This window comes from Myiozetetes cayanensis, unplaced genomic scaffold (genome assembly GCF_022539395.1).
Source record: "Myiozetetes cayanensis isolate MyiCay16 unplaced genomic scaffold, myiCay2020 scf9, whole genome shotgun sequence".
Lineage (NCBI taxonomy): Eukaryota > Metazoa > Chordata > Aves > Passeriformes > Tyrannidae > Myiozetetes > Myiozetetes cayanensis.
This window is the reverse complement of record NW_026088185.1, coordinates 17,989,553-18,011,183: the sequence shown is the minus strand read 5'-3', so window position 1 is coordinate 18,011,183 and position 21,631 is coordinate 17,989,553. Positions and strand designations below refer to the sequence as shown.

The following is a 21,631-nucleotide window of genomic DNA, read 5'->3' as shown; positions in this document are numbered from 1 at the left end:
GACAGCAGAAACAGTTTTGATAGAAATTTGCCTATTTGATAGGCATCTGATAGGTATTTGATAAGCATCTGATCACTAGAGCAAGTCCACATATATATATACTAATTACAGAGTGTCACAGTTTAACCCAGCCAGCAGCCATGCCTCTACACAGCCACTCATTTCCCCACCAGCAGGACTGGGGAGAGAATTGGAAGGGCAAAAGCTGAAGAACTTGTGGGTTGAGATAAAGGCAGTTTAACAGGGAAAGCGAAAGCCGTGCACACAAGCAAAGTCAAACACGGAATTAATTCACTGCTTCTCATGGCAGGCAGGTGTTCAGCCATCTCCAGGACAGCAGAGCCCCATCACGTGGAACTACCTGGTAAGCCAAACACTATCCCTCCAAACATCCTCCCTTCCTTCTTCCCCCCACTTTCTATACTGAGCACGCCATACGGTCTGGAATATCCCTGTGGTCAGTTGGGGTCACCTGTCCCGGCTGTGGCTCCTCCCAGCCTCCCACACACCCCCCTTCCTTGCCAGTGTGGCAGCACAGACATCAGAAAAGGCCTTGGCTCTGTGTAAGCCCTGCTCAGCAACAACAGAAACATCTCTGTATTATGAACCCCGTGTTCAGCACTAATCCAAAACACAGCCCCACACCAGCCACTGGGAAGAAAAGTAATTGTTCTATCCCAGCCCAAACCAGCACACAGAGTAACAACCTGTGTTACAAGTGCATCAAAAACCAGTCCCTTCAAAGAAAATGGCAGAAATGTCCTTCACGTGGTGGCTGTAACAAGGGGTTCAGCAGACGGATTTGTACTTATTTATTTATGTCCTAGCGCCCAAGCTCCGGCTGTTTGCTCGGCTGCCGGGCTGGGCGGGGGGCGCTGGGCCGGGCGAGGCCGGGGCACGTGCCAGCCCGCGCCGCGGGCAGTGCGCATGCGCGCGCCCGCGAGGCGGGGCGAGGCGGGGCCGGACACGCACGCGAGCGAGCGCGCGAGCGCGGGGCTCGAGGCAGCGCGGGGCATGCGCGCGGGTTGCGCGCGCCCCGCGGAGCAGCCATTGGCTGCTGGCCGGTTTCCGGCGGGCGGAAGCGGAAGCGTGTTCGGCAGGGCTCGCTTCCGGCGGGCGGGCGCGCGGGTTGGCTCGCGCTGCGCGGGCCGCTCGGCCATGGCGGGTGAGGCCGGGACGGGACCCGGGGGACGGACGGACCTGACGGGCTGGGAGGGAGGGAGGGAGGGAGGGGAGCGCGGCTGCCTCTGCCCCCGCCCCCGGTCGTGTCTCTGCCCCCCCGGCTGCCCGGGCCGTGCTCTTGCTGCGGGGCGTCCCCGGGCTCACGGCCCCCGGGCTCGGTGGTGCCGAGCCGGAGCGTGTCTCTGTGTCCGCGAGTTTCGTGAGGGTGGGCAGGGGATTAAAAGCCCGACATTGTTTTTATTCTCAAGTTCGCTGACTGCAGTAAGGTATATCAGATGTGTCTCGTGATACTTCTGGAAAGAAGGGGGTGGGATGTTTGTAAAGCACTTGGAAAATGCCGTCAGTGAAACGTCCTCTGTGTCGGATTCTACTTTGGAAAACAGACTAAATGCAGTTCGGTTGCTTTTTTCTCCCACATCCGCTCTGGAGGAGCAGTGGTACCCAAATAATTGCCGGTGGTTTCCATGCCACTGCAGTTCGTGAACACCTGTTTGTGAAAATTACTTAATGCAAACACTTAATGTCCTGACGTGTTACTTAAGCAGTTTCTTTTAAATAACATGTTAGACTCAATTCTTGGTTTCATACTCGCATTTTAAAATATATGTTTAATTGGTAATAACTTATAACACTTGATAATTTTATGGTAATGTCTTTACTTCTCAGAAACTAAAAGGAGAGATGCTCATCTGTTTTCTAGTTCTTGTTTACAGAAAAGTTCCAGAAAAGCGTTTGAGATATATCTCTGTGTTCTCCATGTTAACACATTGTAGTTTTTCTTAATCTTACTAGTTCAGTGGTTTTGTGTTGTGTGTTTTCTCTCGTTTTACAACCCTTATTCTAATATGATCTTTGGGTAATAGTGACACATAGATTGAACACCTCCTAAACCTTAAAAAACCAACTTTTTCTTCAGGACTTACTGCTATGGAGAAGAAGCTGGCAGAGTACAAGTGTAACACAAATGAAGCCATTCAGCTGAAGCTAGGTAATGTCCCTTTTTAACTGCTGTACAATTGATATTGGAGTATTTTAGTGCCTTCCTAAGAAACTTCCTTATCCTTAAATTCATCCAGGTATTAATATGTCCTTGTTAATGTGAGCATGCAGCTCAAGAAGGAAATACATGGTCTAGTTTGCTGAGACTACTGGAATTCAAGTACAGCTCTAGAAATTCAGTCCTGTCTCTGCATGATATTCAGCAATTTATTAGCATGTTATCAGAGTGCATTGGAATTACATCCTCTTGTTTTCTTGAAGCATTTGTTATATTCTTGAGTTTCCCTTTTTTTCTGTAATCCTTGTGACATGGTGTGGTCCTGAGTATGTGTTGACTTCATGGTGACCGTAGCAGCAGAAATAATTTATTTCTTCACGGTTACAAATATCTACATGTTTTTAACATCTTTCCCCTTCTTCTTTCTTTGATGGGGGGAGGAATAAAAGCCAGGAAAGGCTGAAAAGTGTTGTTGGGTTGGGGTTTTTGCTGCCTCCCCCCTGTGACATTTGGATTACACAAGATAGTTTTAGTGAAATTTGTTTAAAATCTGAAGAGAAAAGATACTGTTCTTTCAAGAACTGTATATTGCTCTCTCTAGCTAATTTGCTTACTAGGATACTTTAAATACAGTTGGAATTACAGAACTCTTGGTGGACTTGCTTACATCTTAAACTTACCTGCAGCTGTAATAACTTGAAGAGTAAGGTGTCTCTGTCTGATTTTTAATCTTTGCAACCCCTCAGCTATCTGTTCCCTTGAGCAGTACATGTATCTTAATTTATTAAGAAAGTTGAAGTAATGAACCTGTTAACACTTTTCAGAACTATTACCAATCTGTTCTGTACAGCTTAGTAGCATTTTCAATACACAGTGAATGGCCTTTGAGCCAAAATGTCATTATAAGCAAAATACCTAAGTTTTTCAGCCACTGTAATTGGGAGTATTTCTCTTCCTCTGAAACATTATTTCAAATAATATTTGTATTACTAGACCAAATGTTTTATTTTTTTCATCCACCTTTCTAAAGACAAAACAAGGAATGAGAGATAATGACATCTGAATGAATTTTGTCTAGAAATCCAAGGAGCTACTTTATCAAGTTTTTGATTAAGGTACCCATTGACCATTTCAGCTAAAATTTTTTGCCTTTTTTCTTCCAGGGAGTTTAGATGTTCCACATACAAATTATATTAAGAGGAAAATATGAGGTGCTACAAACATTACATATTTTTCATGGGATATAGAAGCAGTCATACACTATCATCTTCAGGGTCTTAATTTCTTCTGAGAATTGCTCTTTGGTTTTTGTTTTGTTTCTTCTTTGTTTGCTTTTTTAAACATTTGTTTCTTTGGCTCAAGTCTGTTGCTCTCTGAATTAAACCTGAGAGGGTCAGACTTTTATCCTGTCCGTTGGACACTTCTCATTCAAATTTTCTGTCTTTGAATAACTCCTTTCTAATATTATCAGAAAAAAACTTTTCTTTGTCTCTAGTTTTATGGGAGTAAAGCAGCAATGAAGCTGTAGTTCAATATTGCACGTGCTTTAAAAAAAAAAAGCTTTAATAGCAATATTAACTCTTACAGCATTGCACACTCATGCTAACAGTTGTTTTGAGCTACCTGTACTTTGTTAGCATGACTGAACTATATCTTTAATGTCTAAGTTAAGAGTTACAGCCCTTCCAATTCTAGGCATTCTTTTTAAACTGCAAATACATAGAATGTTTAGGAATCAAGTTTCTTGGTGTTTTAAATTTTTTTTTCTAGAAAATCCTACTTTAGTCTCTAATTTCATCCACTAATAAATCATATATTTAATGATGGAAGAACTTCTGTCCTAATTGCTGTGGAACAACTGCTGTAATTCCATAAGCATGAATAAAATGCTTGTTTAGTAAGCTACTGAGTTTGAATAGATGCCATTATAGTGAATGTTTTTACGTTACCAGAAAAAGCCATGTTTATTACTAGGCTTTGAAGAAAAGTGAAGAGTCAGGAAGAAAAAAAACCACTAAGTAATATTGGTACAAGTATCAGTATAATATTGTTGCAGCTATTTTGTATATATCCATGCTGATTCTCCAAGATTTTGACTTGAATATAAATGCACATAAACATTTCGTTCCAGTCATCACTCCGTGAAAATCATCTGCAGTGAAGTGTTCTCACCTGGATCTAGGAGAAGAATGACAGAAGGAGAAGGCAACATTGATTACATGACTGATGTGGTTATTGTAGGAATAGCCAGCTGGGCAGTGTCCTCAGTGTTCAAGCTGAAGTTAAAGGCAGCAATATTCAGGAGTTCCATGTATGAAACATATACATGTCTGCATCTGTGTCAGTTTCTCAGTTTTATTCTGATTAGCAATTTGACATTCTCAGGTCAATAATATGCACCTGAATTGTACAGGATGTCTTCATTTCATTTGTGTGTCAGCCTAATGTAGATAGTTTCTTAATTGAAGTTGTCTGTAGCAGAAGAATGCGTGAACAGCTACCAGGGCATCTGTGGATAAACAAATCAAAGCTGATGACTTGGTCATGCTCTTTTATTCTTTTTTTTTTTTTTTCCTTCCCCCTGCTGCCCAGTTCGCTTTCCTGAGGATTTGGAGGATGACAACACAACATTTAACCCAGAGTACAGCCATCAGGTGTTTGGAGATGAGTAAGTTAAAGTTTCCATAGTCTAATTTATAGGTCCAGAAGGGAAGAGTTGCTTCCAAATTGTTAGAAAACAAGAAATCCTGCTATAATGAGTACAGGAGGACAATTGCTGCCCTGGTCCTGCTGGCCATGCTACTGCTGATCCAGGCCAGGACACTGTTGGCCTTCTTGCCCACCTGGGCACACACTGGCTCATGTTCAGCTGCTGTTGACCAGCGCCCCCAGGTTCTTTTCTGCTGGGCAGCTTTCCAGCTGCTCTTCCCCGGGGTTGTTGTGACCCAAGTCCAGCAGATCAACGTTCCGCCCAACTTGGTGTTGTCTGCAGACCAACCAAGGGGACACTTGATGTCCTCTAAGCAGGGCTGGCCCCAGCACTGAGCCCAGGGAGCACCACTTGTGACCGGCTGTCAGCTGGATTTAACTCCATTCCCCAACGCTTTTTGGGCTTGGCCATCCAGACAGCTCTTTACCCAGTGAACAGTGCACATGTCCAAATCATGAGCAGACAGTTTCTCCAAGAGAATGCTTTAGAAATGCTGTCAAAGCCATTACTAAAGTCAAAGTAGAAAAGCACTGTTTCTTTTATTTAGAGTATGCTGACTTAATTAGTGCTGTAGGGAAGTCAGCCACTCTGTCCCTAGTGCTGAAGTGTCATTTCATGTCAATTTTCAGTAGAGTGATATTCAACAATCTGGCCATAGTTTAAAAAAACCCAACAAGCCCAACCTACTTAAGAAAATCCAGATGCACATTTCTGTGGACTTCTTGAAATAGTTTCTTAATTTCCATTTCCTTTTAAAAGCATTCTGAGTACTCCAGTTAGGATTAACTATGTATATTAATTGTAATAAATTAGTTACACTATTACATATCTACACCTATTATTGACAATAATTATAATTCTAGTAATGGGAGAACTCTCCACTCTGTTAGTTTAACTAACAAGCAAATTCTTGTTCTGGAACTTATATTTCAAGTTTTAAGTTATGAATGTGCTACCATAAAAATCCTAGTAAAAAAAAAAATTCAGCTATGCCTTAAAATAACAAAAATTAACCTGTTACTTTGTGAACAGTACTATTTTCTCGAGATTTTTGCCAGAAAAGGAATTCTCTATACTTCATAGAATATAGGGTTTGTGTTCAGGCAACTTGTATTTTCAAAGTATAGGAAAGGCTTTTGTACTGGTTTTGGTTTTTTGGTTTTTTTTTGTTTTTTTTTTTTTGCATTTGCTCAGTTCTGGTGACGTTGGATAACTAAATAGAAACTGTCAACCAAAATCTGCCCACATATTGCTGTGTCTCATTATCTGTGTTTTGTACAGTATAAATTGAAGTCGTTCATTCCAAAATGTTAATACTACACTGTAAAATAATTTTTAATAAATATTATTGATCAACTCATATAAATACCTATTAAAGAGTTTAAACTATTGAAAAAAACACAGTTTCAGCTATTTTTAGTTTAAACAGTATTAACTATTTCAGGTATTAGCTATTTCTCTCCTGAGCTGTTACAGTAAGGGCACAGACTTGCCTTGCTGAGTTCAGAAATATGTTGTATCTCTCCACTAGAGGAGCAACACGGTAGCAATAGTTTAAGTCATTCTCTCTGTCTGGATAGTGCCCATCCAGTTTGACTCCCTTTTCCTATTAGGAAGCTTACTCTACCTTACTGGGAAAGATGATGTGAGCTTCCAATGAGATGAAAACACTGTCATGGGAATATTCTGCTTTGCACAGAGTTCCTGATCTTTTCTCCTTTCTCAGTGAAGTTGCCTTTGGCTACAAAGGACTGAAGATCCTTTTGTATTACATTGCTGGTAACCTGTCGACGTTCTTCCGCATTGAATACACATCGAAAGTAAACGAGAAGTTTGACTGTGTGGAGGTAAGTGCAGGTGTGCTTCTGCCTTTGACATGGCATTTAGAAGGTTTTCTTGGGCATGGACAGGAATTCTAAGTTTAGTAATATCCCACCAAAACATGATTTAACTTTAAAGTAAACAGAAAAGGCTTCCTTTGTTGCTAAGCTGTAAAAGATCTTTGGACTTCATTTATGTGTTTTCCCCTTCTTTGACTCCAGTGCCATCAAAGCTGTGTCAAGCAGTACAGTGAGACGTGAGGTGCTAATACCAAAGCCAGTTCCACAAAAAAAACCCTCAACTTGGCAAGTCTGTATTTTCACATTAACTGAGTCCATGAGGAGGACTAGCATTAGAGATTTCTGTAAGCACTTCATGAGGTAGTATGTGTGTCTCTTTAAATGTGGAGGATAAGTAAGGCAGAAAAGAGATTAAAAACTTGTGGACAGGTATCATGTGCGCTTTACATCTTAAAGGAATATGATACATAATTATCTGCAGGGCTTTTTGTTTGTTTGTTTGATTGATTTTTTCTGAGCTTATAGAATACTTGTAGAAAAGATTTTTCTCTCCTACTGCCTGTATGCTCTCAGAATATTCTGAGAATATTCAAGCTGTTTAAGTTACTAATTTCAAATTCATTGTAGTTTATTTAAATAATTGCAAGGAGAGGCCTATTGTAAAGCGAAAAATATATTGGAATTACTTTAAGTGAATTTTAAAGATTTGTCCTTCCTTATTCTGAAGGGGTTTTAGACACTTAGCCTGTTGAATTGTCTGAAATACTTTCAAGGCTAGACCAACATATCTTAGGAGTGAAAGGTCATGTGAAAGGTTTTTGGAAATAAGGGAAAAGGAAAGCTGTTGGCAATGTAGTAAACATTAAAATCAAATGGTCCAACCTTTCACCAGTGTAATTTCGTAATTATCACAACAGGAATCCACACCATAGCACCTTTTTACTCACACTCTATTTTCTGTAAAAATGGCAAACCCACTTTACTTTTCTGGAGGTACAAGAAAGGTAAACAAGGTTTGTCTTGCTCTAAGCTTACTGAAACTTTTGATTGCTCAGAATGGTTGCTTTTTTCAAGCCCTGTTTCCTATACTGAATTATTCCTCCAATTGCTTAAGGGATTGAGATGAAGACAAAAGAGAGGATTATTTTGAGCGAGGCTTCTCTGTGCTTTCCAGAGCATTTACAGGCTTTGACTGGATGAGAAGAACATGGTTGCTTACCCTTTGCTTTCCTTGGTGTTACTAGCACTGTACATTCAAATAGGCTGTTTATATTGCTGTATCTAAACCTATGTAGAAAAAAAGACATGGCTGTAATCAATCTTGCTCTGCATTTGTATTTGCCGTCAGTTTAACCACCTTAAGGTATGAATGCATTTGCAGAGATTAAAACATAAGCTGTCATTACAGCAGGATGTTAATTTAAATGCATATTAACATTTATTTTTCTGAGTTAACTGTTTGTTTGCTGATCTCTGCTCCTTGAGGATAATTATACTAAGGCAGATTATCCACCATACATGACAGGTAATCTTTGTGCTGTGAATAGATGGTGTTTAGGAAAGGACAGCAGTTTCTGCCTTTAACATAACTGGTTACAAGTAAGATGTTGGTTTTAATGCTCCACAAAGTTATTCACAGCTTAGGATTTTGTATCTCAATGCCCATACAAGCCCATCAATGGCAGGTGGTTTTATTCTGCAATATCGAGTTTGTTTTGATTATTGCTAAAAGCAGCTGCTACAATCCCTGCTAGGGACTGACAGAAATACTTATCCCAGTACCTCTGGTTTTTTTTTCCCAAGATATTTTTGAACATGAGGAAAAGATACGATCCAGAAATGTCAAGAGACAGAACTCCAGTCATAGTTATACATCTGAATATGGTTTAGCTCCATCTTTATTGAGGAAGGCTCAGCAAACTATGATTATGTTTTGAACAGAAGTTGGCACTTCATTTAATGAAAATAGACATAATTTTCCCTTGGGTGAAGTTGATTCTTTCAAATATCTGAAGAGAAGCTGCTTTCTTGTAGTGTAAATATTAATAGCACTGACCTCTGAGTTGCTGCTTTGAGATTTGCAGCTGTTTGAATATTTTCCTTTTCATCTTCATTTTATGATAGGGTGGAGAAAAAGTATTTCACTAAACTCTATATATCTTGCTTTGCAGCTAATCTATACATTTATAGACTTTTATACAAAAGTTAATGAAAAAGCGTTATTTTAATATTTGGCATATTTTTCTTTTTTTTGTGTAATACTGCTGGTGACGCCATTGCTCCCCACTGAAATACATGCATGTAATTGTTAAAGAAATTCAGCTTTTAAATATGCTTCTATAATTATTTTAAATTCAGTCACTTTGAAACAGCATCTGCATGGAATACAAATGTCTTAGCTGCCTGTTAGTACAAGAATAATCTCTGTATTAAAATTATCCAGACTCAAATGCAGTGTACAAAGACATTACTCACTTAAACAGTCCTACTAGAAATCAAGTGTAGTTACAAACCTATACTAAATTCCCTGTCATCACCACACATGATTCTGATTACGAAGGTAATACATCACAGGCAGCACTTCCATGAACCAAAAGCTCAACAGTTCTTGGCTGGTTTAATTCAGGGGTTTGTATGCTTCATTGTATGTGGCATTGCCTCTGTTAAACATTGCTGGAGTAGTCAACAGGACTGCTTTTCTGAAGAGAAACTTACGGGCCACTGCGTGCATCCGTTCCTGTTGGTAAGATATGAGTGGAATTAACCTCCCAACAATATCAAGGAAATACACAAGGGAAGGCAGTAAACAAATTCTGGTAGCTCCTTGGATTATGAACACCTCTGAAGGGTTTGGAAAGGGCCTACAAAGTAATTAAAGTTTCTGTTAAAAAGTACAGGTGTTAATGAAACATTATTTTTTATATTGTTGATATGTCAAGATTCCAGTATTCCAGGACTTACTAACTGAAAATTGGATCACTTAAACTTCTGCCGCCACTCAAACTGAGGATTCTGGGATTTGCTCTGTAAGAGAGAGCAATCCTGTTAACCCTAAAAGTAACTAAAGACTATATTTTAATTTCTTAAATTATGTCAGATCCCATTTTAAGGGGAGAGAATTTTTAGGAGGCAGTAGGTGAAAATATGTTGTAGTCATATAGAACCAAGAAGTGTTATCTAGTACTTTATCTGCTAAGTCTCTGACATCTTTTAATCCTTTCTATTTTTTTGAAAGTAAGATTTTTCCTGCGCTGGCTGCTACCTGGCAGCCAATGATTGATGTGTTATCTTACAGGCTTTCAGCAAGTGAAAGTTTGGCCTTCCTTCTCCTCCTTCCTAATGAAGGAACTTACAAATATGAGGGGGAATAAAATTACTTAAACGTTATTTATGTAGTACCTCATACTGTATATTCACCTTTTTTAGATAGCTTCCACATAGCCTGAGATACTGAACTGGTGCTTGGAAGTACTGTTTTAATTCTAGAGTATTTTTACACGCCTATTTCAGCTATATAAAATGAGTCACTATGAATTCTTAATCGTGGTTCCCTGCAACTCTGTAAGCAGTGCAGACCAAGATCTGTGTAAGCATTGCATTTGCATGGTTAAAAAAAAGGTAATTTCTAAAATGTATTCCATATAAATATGTTTTTTAATGTAATTCATTGATTCGGAAAAAATGGCTGATTTTATGTAATGCACTTAAATCAGTAAGTGTAAAGAAAATATTTTAGTTAATATTGGTCTGTGAAGAATAACAAAGGCTCCGATAAATTATCTTTGTTTTGAGAATGAAATGGATGTAAAGACTGTACATGTTTTAACTTGGTTCTTACACCAAGTATTGTAGAGCTGTATTTTAACTGCTTAATAGCTCTCTCTCCAAATATAAATATAAATGTTGGTAGTACCAAACCATTAAGAATAAAACTTGTTTGTGCTGAGCTAAATCCATCTTTCTCTACAATAAAACTGTAACTGAATGATAAAGTGCTATTCATTTGCAGGTGCATTGCTTCTACTTAAGGGCCCATGGTTGAAAGGACAGGAATTAGTAGCATGTTGTATTAGCCTTTTGTAGTGTATTTTGTTCTAAGCATCTTAATTTCCCTGTTTTGAATGCAAAGTAGCAAGGGTCTTGGTTTTGAACTAATACCCATCATGCATGTAAACGGTGTGAAAGAGCTGCTTAGTAAGTTAACACAAAGTGTTCTTGTGTCCGTCCTTGTGGAAATAGATACAATACAAACATTACAGCTGAACTCACTGCAAACTCCATTAAGTAAAAACCTGGATTCATTGTCTAGAGGAAAGTTTGAATTGAATGTAAGCTCATTTTGTTGAATGTAATGTCAGGCTTTTCGGGGTTGTATTGAGGAGAACGGTTTTGTTAAGTTGAGACCAATTCATTAAGTTTTATTGCCTGGTGAGAAGCAGTAATACGTTATTGTGAAACTTCATCAAATATTCATGGTTAAAAAGAAGTTGTAAATGTATTCAATCAAGTGGTCTTCTGGGGGTCTGAAAAGGATTATGAAGTCTGCTCAGCTGATAGTCTCTAACTTTCACTTTGGTTATCTGAAAAGAGTAATCTCTGAATTAAATTTTGGTGTCAGAATATTTTGTCTTTCAGAGTACGTTAGACCACAGGTCAGATTTGCCGACAAAGTATTCTTAAATTGTACTATTTTATGTCAAACTTTGTCTTCAAAACTGTCTTCTATTAGAATGTGGGAAGTGGTTGTCTAAGTTTGTAAAGTGTTTTGTAGCTGATCCTATAGACAGGCATTTCAAGCAGGGAGACATAAGACTGCAAGAGTGTGCTAGCTGTCACTTTTCTGTTTGGGAGTTACCATTTTTGATCTCTATCCCTTTTTCTCTGCTTAGTTCTGCATTACCTAATAGTTCTTGCAAGCTGTTTGTTTGGGAACCTGAGTTCTACAAGGCTGTGTTGCATAGCATAGTCTTGGAGAATTGCTGTCTGGAAAGTCTTAGTTTCTGAATGTGCTGCACTTACAGAATAGCTATCAACACTCTTAGACAAACTTGGACAAGTGTAGCAATCTCTAAACGTAATAGTGTTCATTAACTCGTGCTGTAACCAAGAGCTTTTTGATGCTTACAAAATCCAGTGACTGGATTGTGACCTTTCTGATTTCACCAGTGCAGCTTCTTTACTTGCTGGAAGGTCACAACTGAACAACAGGAATGCTTCCCTTCTTTTCTTTAGTGTTTTTGTTTGTTTGTTTGTTTTTAATTACTGGTAGGCCATATCATTTCTCATACGTTCATTTCTTATAGCACAATAATGACATCAGTGCTGGTTTTTTTCCTCATCTTCCACTGATCCTGCCCCTTTTTGTAATCTGCAGGCAGATGATGTTGAAAGTAAAATTAGAGAAATTATTCCGCCTGGTTTTTGCACAAACACAGATGACTTTGTGTCTCTGCTGGAGAAGGAGGTCAACTTCAAGCCCTTTGGAATGCTGCTACACACATACTCTATCCATAATGAGGAAGCTGGTGAAGATATAACATACCAGATATACAAGGTATGAAAAATTAAGTTAAACTTCTGCTTTTGAGCAACCAAATGCAATTTTATTTTGTAGGGATTAACTTTCTGTAATGGTTCAACTATGGTATATAAATACCATCATTTTATTCATTTATTAATCATTGTAAACTTGCTTTTTTTATATCCGAGAATTTAATTAGGTTTTGCATATTTTTTTCCCTCTTACATCTGTGGTGGGTTTCACCTGACTTCTCCTGGCTTTTTCCCTAGGCTGACATGACATGTCCAGGCTTTCGAGAATATCATGAAAGGCTTCAGACGTTCTTGATGTGGTTTATTGAAACCGCTAGCTTTATTGATGTAGATGATGAAAGATGGAACTACTTTCTAGTGTAAGTACAGTTCTAAAGCAACAGTGGACCTTATTACCTCCACAAAGCCTGCATTTTAATTGTGGCTGGCCAATTATTGGAGCAGTATAATGATATTTTTCCCAGGAAAGAAAAACCATTGTTTATGAGGCTTGAGTTTTCCTCCATTATGCTTTGGGAAAGCTTGAGAATAGAGCTGAATTAAATGCTGTTGTCCGTTAGAGCCCTGAATGTAGGCTTAAACAGTAAAATGAGCTTTGCCTGTGTTTTCTTTTACTTGCCACCTATTCATCTTTATAATAGGCAAGTGCACTGAAGTGCTGTAAAGAGGCCTGATTTATCCAAGTTGCTGCACACCAATTAAGTGAATTGTACATTCAGAACATAGCAGGTGTACCCATTGGGCCCTCACAGAGTAGCTTGCTGACACTGAAAATTCAGTTGGAGAATGGAAAAGAAAATGGACACTGCATGGGAGCGCGACTGTAATTGACCTGCTTGGCTTTCTGTTTTATCTGCAGATTTGAGAAGTATAATAAGGATGGAGCTACGCTCTTTGCGACCGTAGGCTACATGACAGTCTATAATTACTATGTGTACCCAGACAAAACCCGGCCACGTGTAAGGTAATTGGCGGTGTAACTCGTGCCTTGCCTTTTATTTCAGAAGAGGGAACTGCTGAAGTTCCCAATACTTGTTTATAATGGTGTTGATTTGTTTAAAAAAATCCCCATTATTAGCTGTCTATGCACTGATTTATTTCATTGTTTCCTTCTTGAAGCGGAGGGAATCTCAAACAAGTTTGGAATATTTAACAATTTTAAGACTGTGTTGAAAATTACATTTTAACATGTACATGTTTAAGCTTGCTACACATACTTTAATCTAAAATGAAATACCATTTTGTTTTTAAGACTTTATATTTGCAAATGCGTAATTTGAACTGAAATGCATTCCTTTGTCTGTAGTCAGATGCTGATCTTGCCACCATTCCAAGGAGAAGGCCATGGTGCTCAGCTGCTTGAAACAGTTCATAGATACTATATGTCTTCTCCTACAGTACTTGATATAACAGGTTTGTATTACATTTTTAATAAGCAACTTGTAGCATTCACAGGTTGTTAGCCCACGAGCTAACTTCTGTGTTCATTTGTCAGAATTACACAGCCTTTTGAAAATTCAGCTTCCGCTCCGTCCAGCATCAATAGTACCCCAGTTTACAGATGTGTATATAATGTAGCTCCTTAAATACTTTACTTAGAGAGCGGCACACCAGGAAAATTCCATCCCTGGCATGAACGGATTACCAGCTAATTAGCTATTTTATTGTGAGATACACAGCTGAGTTTGCCAAGAGACCAAGCTTTGTCAAATTCCTTGTTCAACTTCCTCCTGTTAGCCCAAACTCAGACTTGGGAGGGGGCACATACTCATCTAACTAAAATAGCATATTAATATCAGTGTGCAAGATGAAAGTTTGCGGACAGTAAAAGTCCATAGAGAACTTGTGCTCTCGGAACACACGTTGCTGGCTGAAGGCATCTTCAGAGGTGTGTTCACAAATACCTAAAAATAAAAGATTATTGAGGAAATGGCAGAGGGGATAGAGGGTGGATGTGCATAACAAAAATAACAGTAGAGATTGCCGCAAGTGTAACATCTATCCTGTGGTTTCAAGTCTAGCATAGGAAGAAATGTAGTAGAAACACAACTTGATCATTCAATTCTATGTGCAGTCTCATCTTGATTAGAAATAACTCCCTGTTCTACTTAAAACACAGTAGACTGCTTGCTTCATAATGCATTGTTGCAGCGTAATCGTAACAAAAGGTAATCCAACTCATAATTTTAATCCAGTTCATGGGAACCCCAGGAAGTATAACTTTGTTTATGCAACAGGAAATCATCTGCATCACGCATTTACTTTTTCCTTTTAATAGTAACAAAGCTTTAACGGAGGATGAATAAAGTCTTAACATGGTACTGCATAAATAATATGACATATGTGTGGCTCAGTGCCTTAAATGCAGGGTTGTAGCAACCACTAAATGCACTAAAACAGGGTTTAATTTTTTTAATGGAATGAAGCAGGAGAAAGCTTACAATATTCTGCATGTCATTCAAGGCTCTTACAGAATTATTTATTGTCCTTTTGAGCGGGAAATTCGTCTGGACAATTCTGATATTGTCAGGATATTTAGTTACATATCATCTAAAATTGGCAAGTAAAGCCTTTAACCTTTCTGAAAAGAGGTTTGAAAGAGCTAACAATTTATTAAAAAGCTTCAGAGTTTCACATTTACAACAAATATTTTCTTCTGCTTATACCTTGTCATCCTGACAACAAGGAAGTGTGTGCTGATAGTGCTTACTGTACAGAAACAGCCTCATGTTTCTCCTAACTAATCTGAGCTCAAAGGAATGGAGTTGATTAACTTTAGTGCAGCTTCTGCAGTCTCTTTTGTAGAGTAAGGCTATAAGGTTTGCCATACCAGATTAGGCCACTCATGCACAAAGCACTTTAACTGATACAATCATCATGAGCATCCTCCAACCAAAAAAATAGTTGTGCAGTGCTGCACATACATAGCAAAAACTTCTATCCCAGTCCTCGGTAACTTTTTTTTCCTTTTGATCATACTGAAACTGCAGATTTCAACTATTTCCAGTGTTCCTCAAAAACAAAGAAAAACACAGGTGGGGTATAAGCTGGTTAGCAGTAAACTCAACAAGGCTAGATCATGCAAAAATGAGGGTTGGGGGGAAACGTGGGACACTTTGATGTTAACTGAGGCTAGTTCTCAGCTTTGGTGTTTTCTTCTTAAAGCAGCAATTTTGATAGCTATGCTATCATTTTAGGCAAAATGGAAGTAACTTGAAATTGTGGTCAGCTCTTGCTTAGGTCCTTCCAGCCTTTTAATTTTGGATAATTGTGTCCTTTGGGTCCTTCTACCTTTTCCTGTCTTCCTTGCTACCATAGACTATATAACTTGTGGTCAATACATGTCTTCAGGTAGCTTACTTGTGTACAGTAGGATATTTTCACCAGTCTTTGTCCACGTAATTTGTTTGTGTTTTAGTAGTTCTGCCACTCTGTCAAATATAGAATAGATGGAGGATATAAGAAAAAAGGTTTTATACACAGAGCAGTCATCTTTTCCCAGGAAGGTAAATGGGATTGAACATGTATGTTGTCAGTTTCGTATAAATGCATATAATATAATACTGTACAGCACTGCAAACACAAAATATTACAAGTTTGTCTTTGTGTGACCTGCTTGATGTCTGCTGTCAAACACCTAAACCTTTGATAGTAGTACTTAAAATTAATTTAGCCCAGTTGTTTATATCACAGAATCACAGAATAGTCTGAGTTGGAAGGGACCCACAAGAATCATCGAATCCAAGTCTTAAATGAATGGCCCATGAGGGGATCAAACCCACAACTGTGGTGTTACACTGAATGCTGCATCTGCTTTTGTTGTCTATAGTTCTTTGTAATTACATCCCAGAGATGAGAAAACAAATAATGCTGATAGGCTTTTTTTATTCTTTCTAGCTGAAGATCCTTCGGAAAACTATGTGAAGCTAAGAGACTTTGTTCTTGTAAAGCTCTGTCAAGATTTGCTGTGCTTTTCCCCAGTGAAGTTAATGCAGGGTTTCAGTCAAGAAATGGTGACGGAAGCTCAACAAAAATTGAAAATAAATAAGGTACTAAATCAGAACTGTTGTAGTTGGACATATTCTTATCAAAGTAGTAGAATAACAAGTTAAACTTAGAGATGGAGACTTGGAATTTAAACACTCTGGCTTATTTTGGCAGGTTTTTAGGATGTATCTGGAGATAACTAGCTATTGGGTTTAGATAAATGCCTTTTCTAGTTACAAGTTCTGTTGTAATAGAATTTGACATGGTTTTGATGTCTTTCAAGTGTATTTATGTAAAAAATGTTGTTTTGGGAATAAACGTTTAAGTGGTAAACAGCTACTACTGCAGCAACTCTAAACACTTGGAGAACTAAACAGGTAAATTGAAAATTAAATTTGCTGATAATCTCAGTAAGTTATTAAACTCCTTTGTGAGTGTGGTAGTGAAATGGCAGAGTTGCTTAAAAAAATGTACTGGAATATGGTCTTAAATTCTGCTTTCATACAGATGCAACTTGTGGGGTTTTTTCTCCCCAGATGTCATACTATCTGATAGGGATACCAAAAGCACTTCTGTTTTTCCATTTACTGATAAATTTTCTTCCCTAGTAAACAGAAAACTTTAAATATTTTTCATTTTCATATTTAGAATGTCAGGGGGCCTTCTGAAAGGCAGTAGGTATATGGGGATTATTAAAATTAGCAAAGTAGATACTGTTTGACGTTACTTAATGTCACTCCAGTTCCAGTCCTTCAGTTCTTTGAAGTATTTTTGGACTCTGGTTTCTGGGCTTTCTGCTGTTTATTAACAGCAGGTCCTTGAAGCACCTCTACAGCTGGTGCGGCACTTTGAGAGACCAGACACTGGCTGCATGGAAGAAAATGGTTTTGAAGTTAAAAGAAGAATGTTTATTCATTTAACCCAGCAGATGGGAGGATAGATTTGACAGGGGCTCTGTCCATGCCTGTGATTGTCTTCTGATAGGTTGAGGAACTACTCTAATGTTTCAATATTTCTCCACTTTGAGTTCTGTTGAGTGATCTCTTCATTCAGACGTGGTTTTTATTCTCCTTTCTGTTCTTTAGCAACACACAAGACGAGTCTATGAAATTCTCCGATTGCGTGCAACAAATATGGGGGATGCGGAACAGTCCAGGAGCTACCGGTTGGACGTTAAAAGAAGACTGATTGGCCCCTATAAGGTGTATATAACTTAAGTATCATTTAATACTTTTTTCAAGGCTAATTATACTTGATTTTACCTTCATTTTCATAAATGTAGTTGATGCCAATTATGTTGCCAATCAACTACTATTAGTTATGCAGTGTTCAACTGGCACGTGTACAGATGAAGAGATCCTTCGTACACTGCAGTGCTGAAGATCCTGTGTTTAGCTCCTGACTGTTCCCTGCCCAATTCCAGCAGGAGGTTACTATTACGCTTATGCTCTCTAGCTACAAGTGGCATTATGCCCACATAAGTTTAAGGGGAAAAAATTATCAATTTCTTGAAAGGCTAAAAATATATCTGAAATAGATAAGCCAAAAATTTGAAGAGGTAAATGCTGTAGTAAGTTTATACTATAGGTAATCGTTTAGATTCCTGTTTTACTTGTTAGCTAGGTCTTAATAAAACAGCTTGCTAGAAGTCATCAACATAGAACTCTGTGCAGATGGAATATACAATAATTTCAGCAGTAGAATTCAAGCAAATACTAAACTAGGTACAAAATAATTTTCTTAGTTCCTATTAATTATGCGTTCCTGGATCTTCAGTACAGTTGGTCTGTGTTGCATAAACTGACCCTTTGACATAAAGGTTGAAAAAATTATATCCTAGTTGCTAATGGCATCAGTCTTTGACTCTTGATACAAAAAGACCACAAATAAATCCAGATTTATTGCTATACCTGGCACGTTAGCTACTCTCATCAGTTGGGTACTTGCTAAGCAAACCAAAATGCTGTTGAAGAAAGAGTATGAGGAGTACCTCGCTTAGCTTGCAAGCCTTCCTAAAGCAGCACCTACCCTGTTATACCACTATGGAGCAAAACGTTGATTGTAGTCATGTTGGGCTTGTGAGGGCTGTTAGCAGAAATGAGAGCCCAGCACTGTATTAAATCCTTGTCTGATCTGGAGATAACACCATGTCATGCTGAGTGGCAGGACATTAATCAATACATTTTCATGAGTGTCTTGTCTCATTTGTTAAATTTCACTCAGTGTTCACTACAAATAATGTGACTTTTCAGCAAACAGGACTATTACATGGTTTCAGTTCATTCACTCAGCACTGAAGTCCTGTGGGAAAATCCAAAATTCCATAAGCAGCTTCAATTCTAGTGCTTCCAGCAGGTGTTTCCACTTCAGTCGTTGCATGCAATAAATGCACGGATAATTAATGTATTTTGTATTGCTAGATATGTAATATTACTGCTTTAGAACATTGCATTTCTAATTTTTCTGTTATTTCAATGAGGATTCAAAGGAATCCTTAGAGCAGCCAAAACCTTTTTCCCTTATTTTAAGTTTCACGTTCTGAAATAGTCATCTTGTTTGTGATAGTTCTACCTAGTACACAGCTTACTCGTACACTCATTTTAAACAATTTCCAATAAATTTTAGTCACAGTGCTGTTTTCAAAAAATTTTCAGGAATAAAATTAAACTAACTTTTAATATATAGAGGTAATTTAGAGGGAGGGGGAGCAAACGTTAATAAACAATCAGGAATATTACTGCATTCTCTAATACTGTAATCATTATTTCCTGGCTAACAGTAGCAGTAATAAAAGTAAATGTGGAAACTTCAGGGAAAAACCATCTAATACATCTATTCCTATTGAAGTCTTCACATTAGCAAGGTTGCTAAAAGTACTGAGACTTTTAAGTATATGACACCACTAGATTGGAATGACTGATACAGCAGGTATGTTGCTCTCTGTATAAGCAGTACTAATACAGGAAATAAAAGATTTGTTGTATTAGTGAACAGGGCATCACTTTAAGGTAGGTGGAGGGTGAGCAGCTTGTGAAATTTCAGTTTCACTGTGGCTCCTCTGTTTCTAAAGAACTCTGCTTTTGATTGATTGATGATGATTTGATTTTGACACTAGTGGACTGTGCTGGTAGACGTGTCTCCTTGATCATGCCTTCGTTCTTCGTGTCATCCCCATTGGGAGTAAATACCACTGCTGTGCTGATACTTTGTTTGGGTTTGCTGCTTCAACAGAATATACTTTTCTGTCCAGCCCAGTAATTTGCTCCCAAAGAATCCTCTTGAAACTGCCCAGATAAAATGTTACTGAGGGCAGTTTTCAGAATCTTGTGTGCCTGGATATGCTGGCAGTATATTTGGAGGGAAATGGATATTGAAATAACTGGCTTTCTGAAACATGCAAAGGGAGCTTGCCTTTGACCAGGAATCTGAAACTTAGAGATGGCCTAACGCTACAGCATCAGATATAATGGGCATTTAAAAACTGACACCTTTTTTTCAGAGCTAAAATTTATAATCTAAACAGATATTCCTGTTAATTAAGCAGACTTTGAATTGATCTAGAATAAGAAGGTTTTAGTTTTTCTACTGATGCAAGCTTGGACGGAAGGTACTCATCTCTATTTTGATTTGGGCAACTCATCACATGCTTTGAGTATCTTACTCATTTTCACTAGAGAGAGCTAACATGAGTCTAAAGCTTGAACATCTATGCTGCTTTTGACATCCTTTCTACAAGGAAAGGTTTCTTGATTATTGGCCAGAAATGTGCCTGGAGGCCTCATCAGGACTTAAGTACAGAACCTCCTTTTCTGAACTGAACTTTGCCTATCTGTGGAGTCTGTGGGAGATTATAAAAGCTTTTCTGATCTTACTCATTTACAGTTTACTGTGGTCTGCACTGCTCCTTCCTGACCCTCAGCATCAACCACAGAAAGAAAACAAATATTCCTTTGAGAGATAATTGTAAAATTAGAGAACAGAAGGAGTTTGATTTTGAGACTGATGGTAGAAACAGTTTGGTGAAATTTTGTTGATTCCCATGACACATAGGCATTGCAAAGATTTATTGATAAGATGCCAGGCATACATAATCTCTTTTTTTAAAGAAATGTTGAATGACGTTCTGCTTTTACAAAACAAGAGAAGAATGAAGAATGAAAAGTACCTAAAGAGCTATCTATTCAGAAATAGATATCAGCTGTATAAAAGTATATCTGGGAAGAGGAAATACAGAAGCATTTTGAGGTATTTTTAAGAAACAGGTAAAAATATGATGTGACAAAGCAAGGAGAACTCATCTTCTTGCTGTACAAATACACTTGTGCTTGTAAATAATCTTATTTCATTTCAACGTTGTTACTGCTAGTGCCTGGCAATTATTACTTGAATAATTTGTTAAAATTCGTGAAACTTTATCTGTATACAGGAGGCTTAAAATTAATTTTTGATAGTTATGGGGAAATTAGTTGGGTGAACAGCCACATAGTAGGACACCAGTGTGATTAATGTCAGTAAGTGTACTGTTAGACCTAATCTGTTTGCTTAAGGAAAAAAAATTGAAACTTTTTTAATTCACTAGTTCATTGGTAATACAGAAACTATAAGGCTTTAATAGATGTACTAATCAAACACTGTTACTGCTTTTCTTGGGATTAGGGACATCTTAAAGAACTAGATACTGAAATTTAATAAATTTTAATACCATATTCTTGATAATTATTGTTGTGTTCAAACTGCTATTTGTTTGATTGCTTAGAAAAAACAGAGAGAACTTGCCAAGATGAGACGGTGTCTAAGACCAGAGGAGATGACTAATCAGTTGAACCAAATAGACCTAAACATGCAGCGTGAGCAGTTAGAAGACAGCTTCCAACAGCTCCTTTCAGATTACCGAAGAGTCCTAGAACGACTTGCACAAGCGTGAGGATCCTGCCTGTACAGGAACTTGCAGATTTCTATACAGTGTTGGAAAGCACATCCTTAATTGCCACTTAACTGCAAAAAATCTCATGTGACGTTTTAATCACATTAAAGGTGACTTGTGTTTCTGTGCATTTTGAATATTTTCTATTTTTGTGTTGTAGATTTAAAAATGTTGTACTTGAGGTTTGGGGGCACTTCTTGATGAAATAAAACAAAGTAGATTCTCAGATATAGTGTCACTTCAGTTGTATGAATTTTCTTTTATCCTTCTGTTTTGCATCAGACTTAATAGATACCTGAATAGTAAGTTCATACATAAATTCAAGCAATCTCTTAAATTTCTCCTAACTTGATTCTCCTCAGGCTGTTCTATTTGGGTGCTGTGGTACAGCGTAGGGCCTGTGCTCTCTTGGGTTTAATGTCACACAAGCAGGTTGT

General features: G+C 38.1%; 1 protein-coding gene across 2 annotated transcripts; it reads left to right on the top strand.

The window, feature by feature from the left end:
* The first annotated feature begins 346 nt into the window (after positions 1 to 346).
* HAT1 (histone acetyltransferase 1) lies at positions 347 to 21,420 on the top strand. Of its 2 annotated transcripts, none has more exons than XM_050340229.1 (11): positions 347 to 364; positions 2,099 to 2,170; positions 4,772 to 4,847; positions 6,616 to 6,736; positions 12,105 to 12,284; positions 12,521 to 12,642; positions 13,143 to 13,247; positions 13,590 to 13,696; positions 16,181 to 16,332; positions 17,356 to 17,472; positions 21,027 to 21,420. In XM_050340229.1, exons 2-11 carry the CDS (start codon positions 2,110 to 2,112, stop codon positions 21,192 to 21,194), a joined length of 1,209 nt encoding a protein of 402 aa, XP_050196186.1. In that variant the 5' UTR covers positions 347 to 364; positions 2,099 to 2,109; the 3' UTR covers positions 21,195 to 21,420. The 2 variants fall into 2 exon arrangements, with proteins under 2 accessions (XP_050196186.1, XP_050196185.1); XM_050340228.1 differs by lacking the exon at positions 347 to 364 and adding an exon at positions 1,074 to 1,165.
* Positions 21,421 to 21,631: the final 211 nt, after the last annotated feature.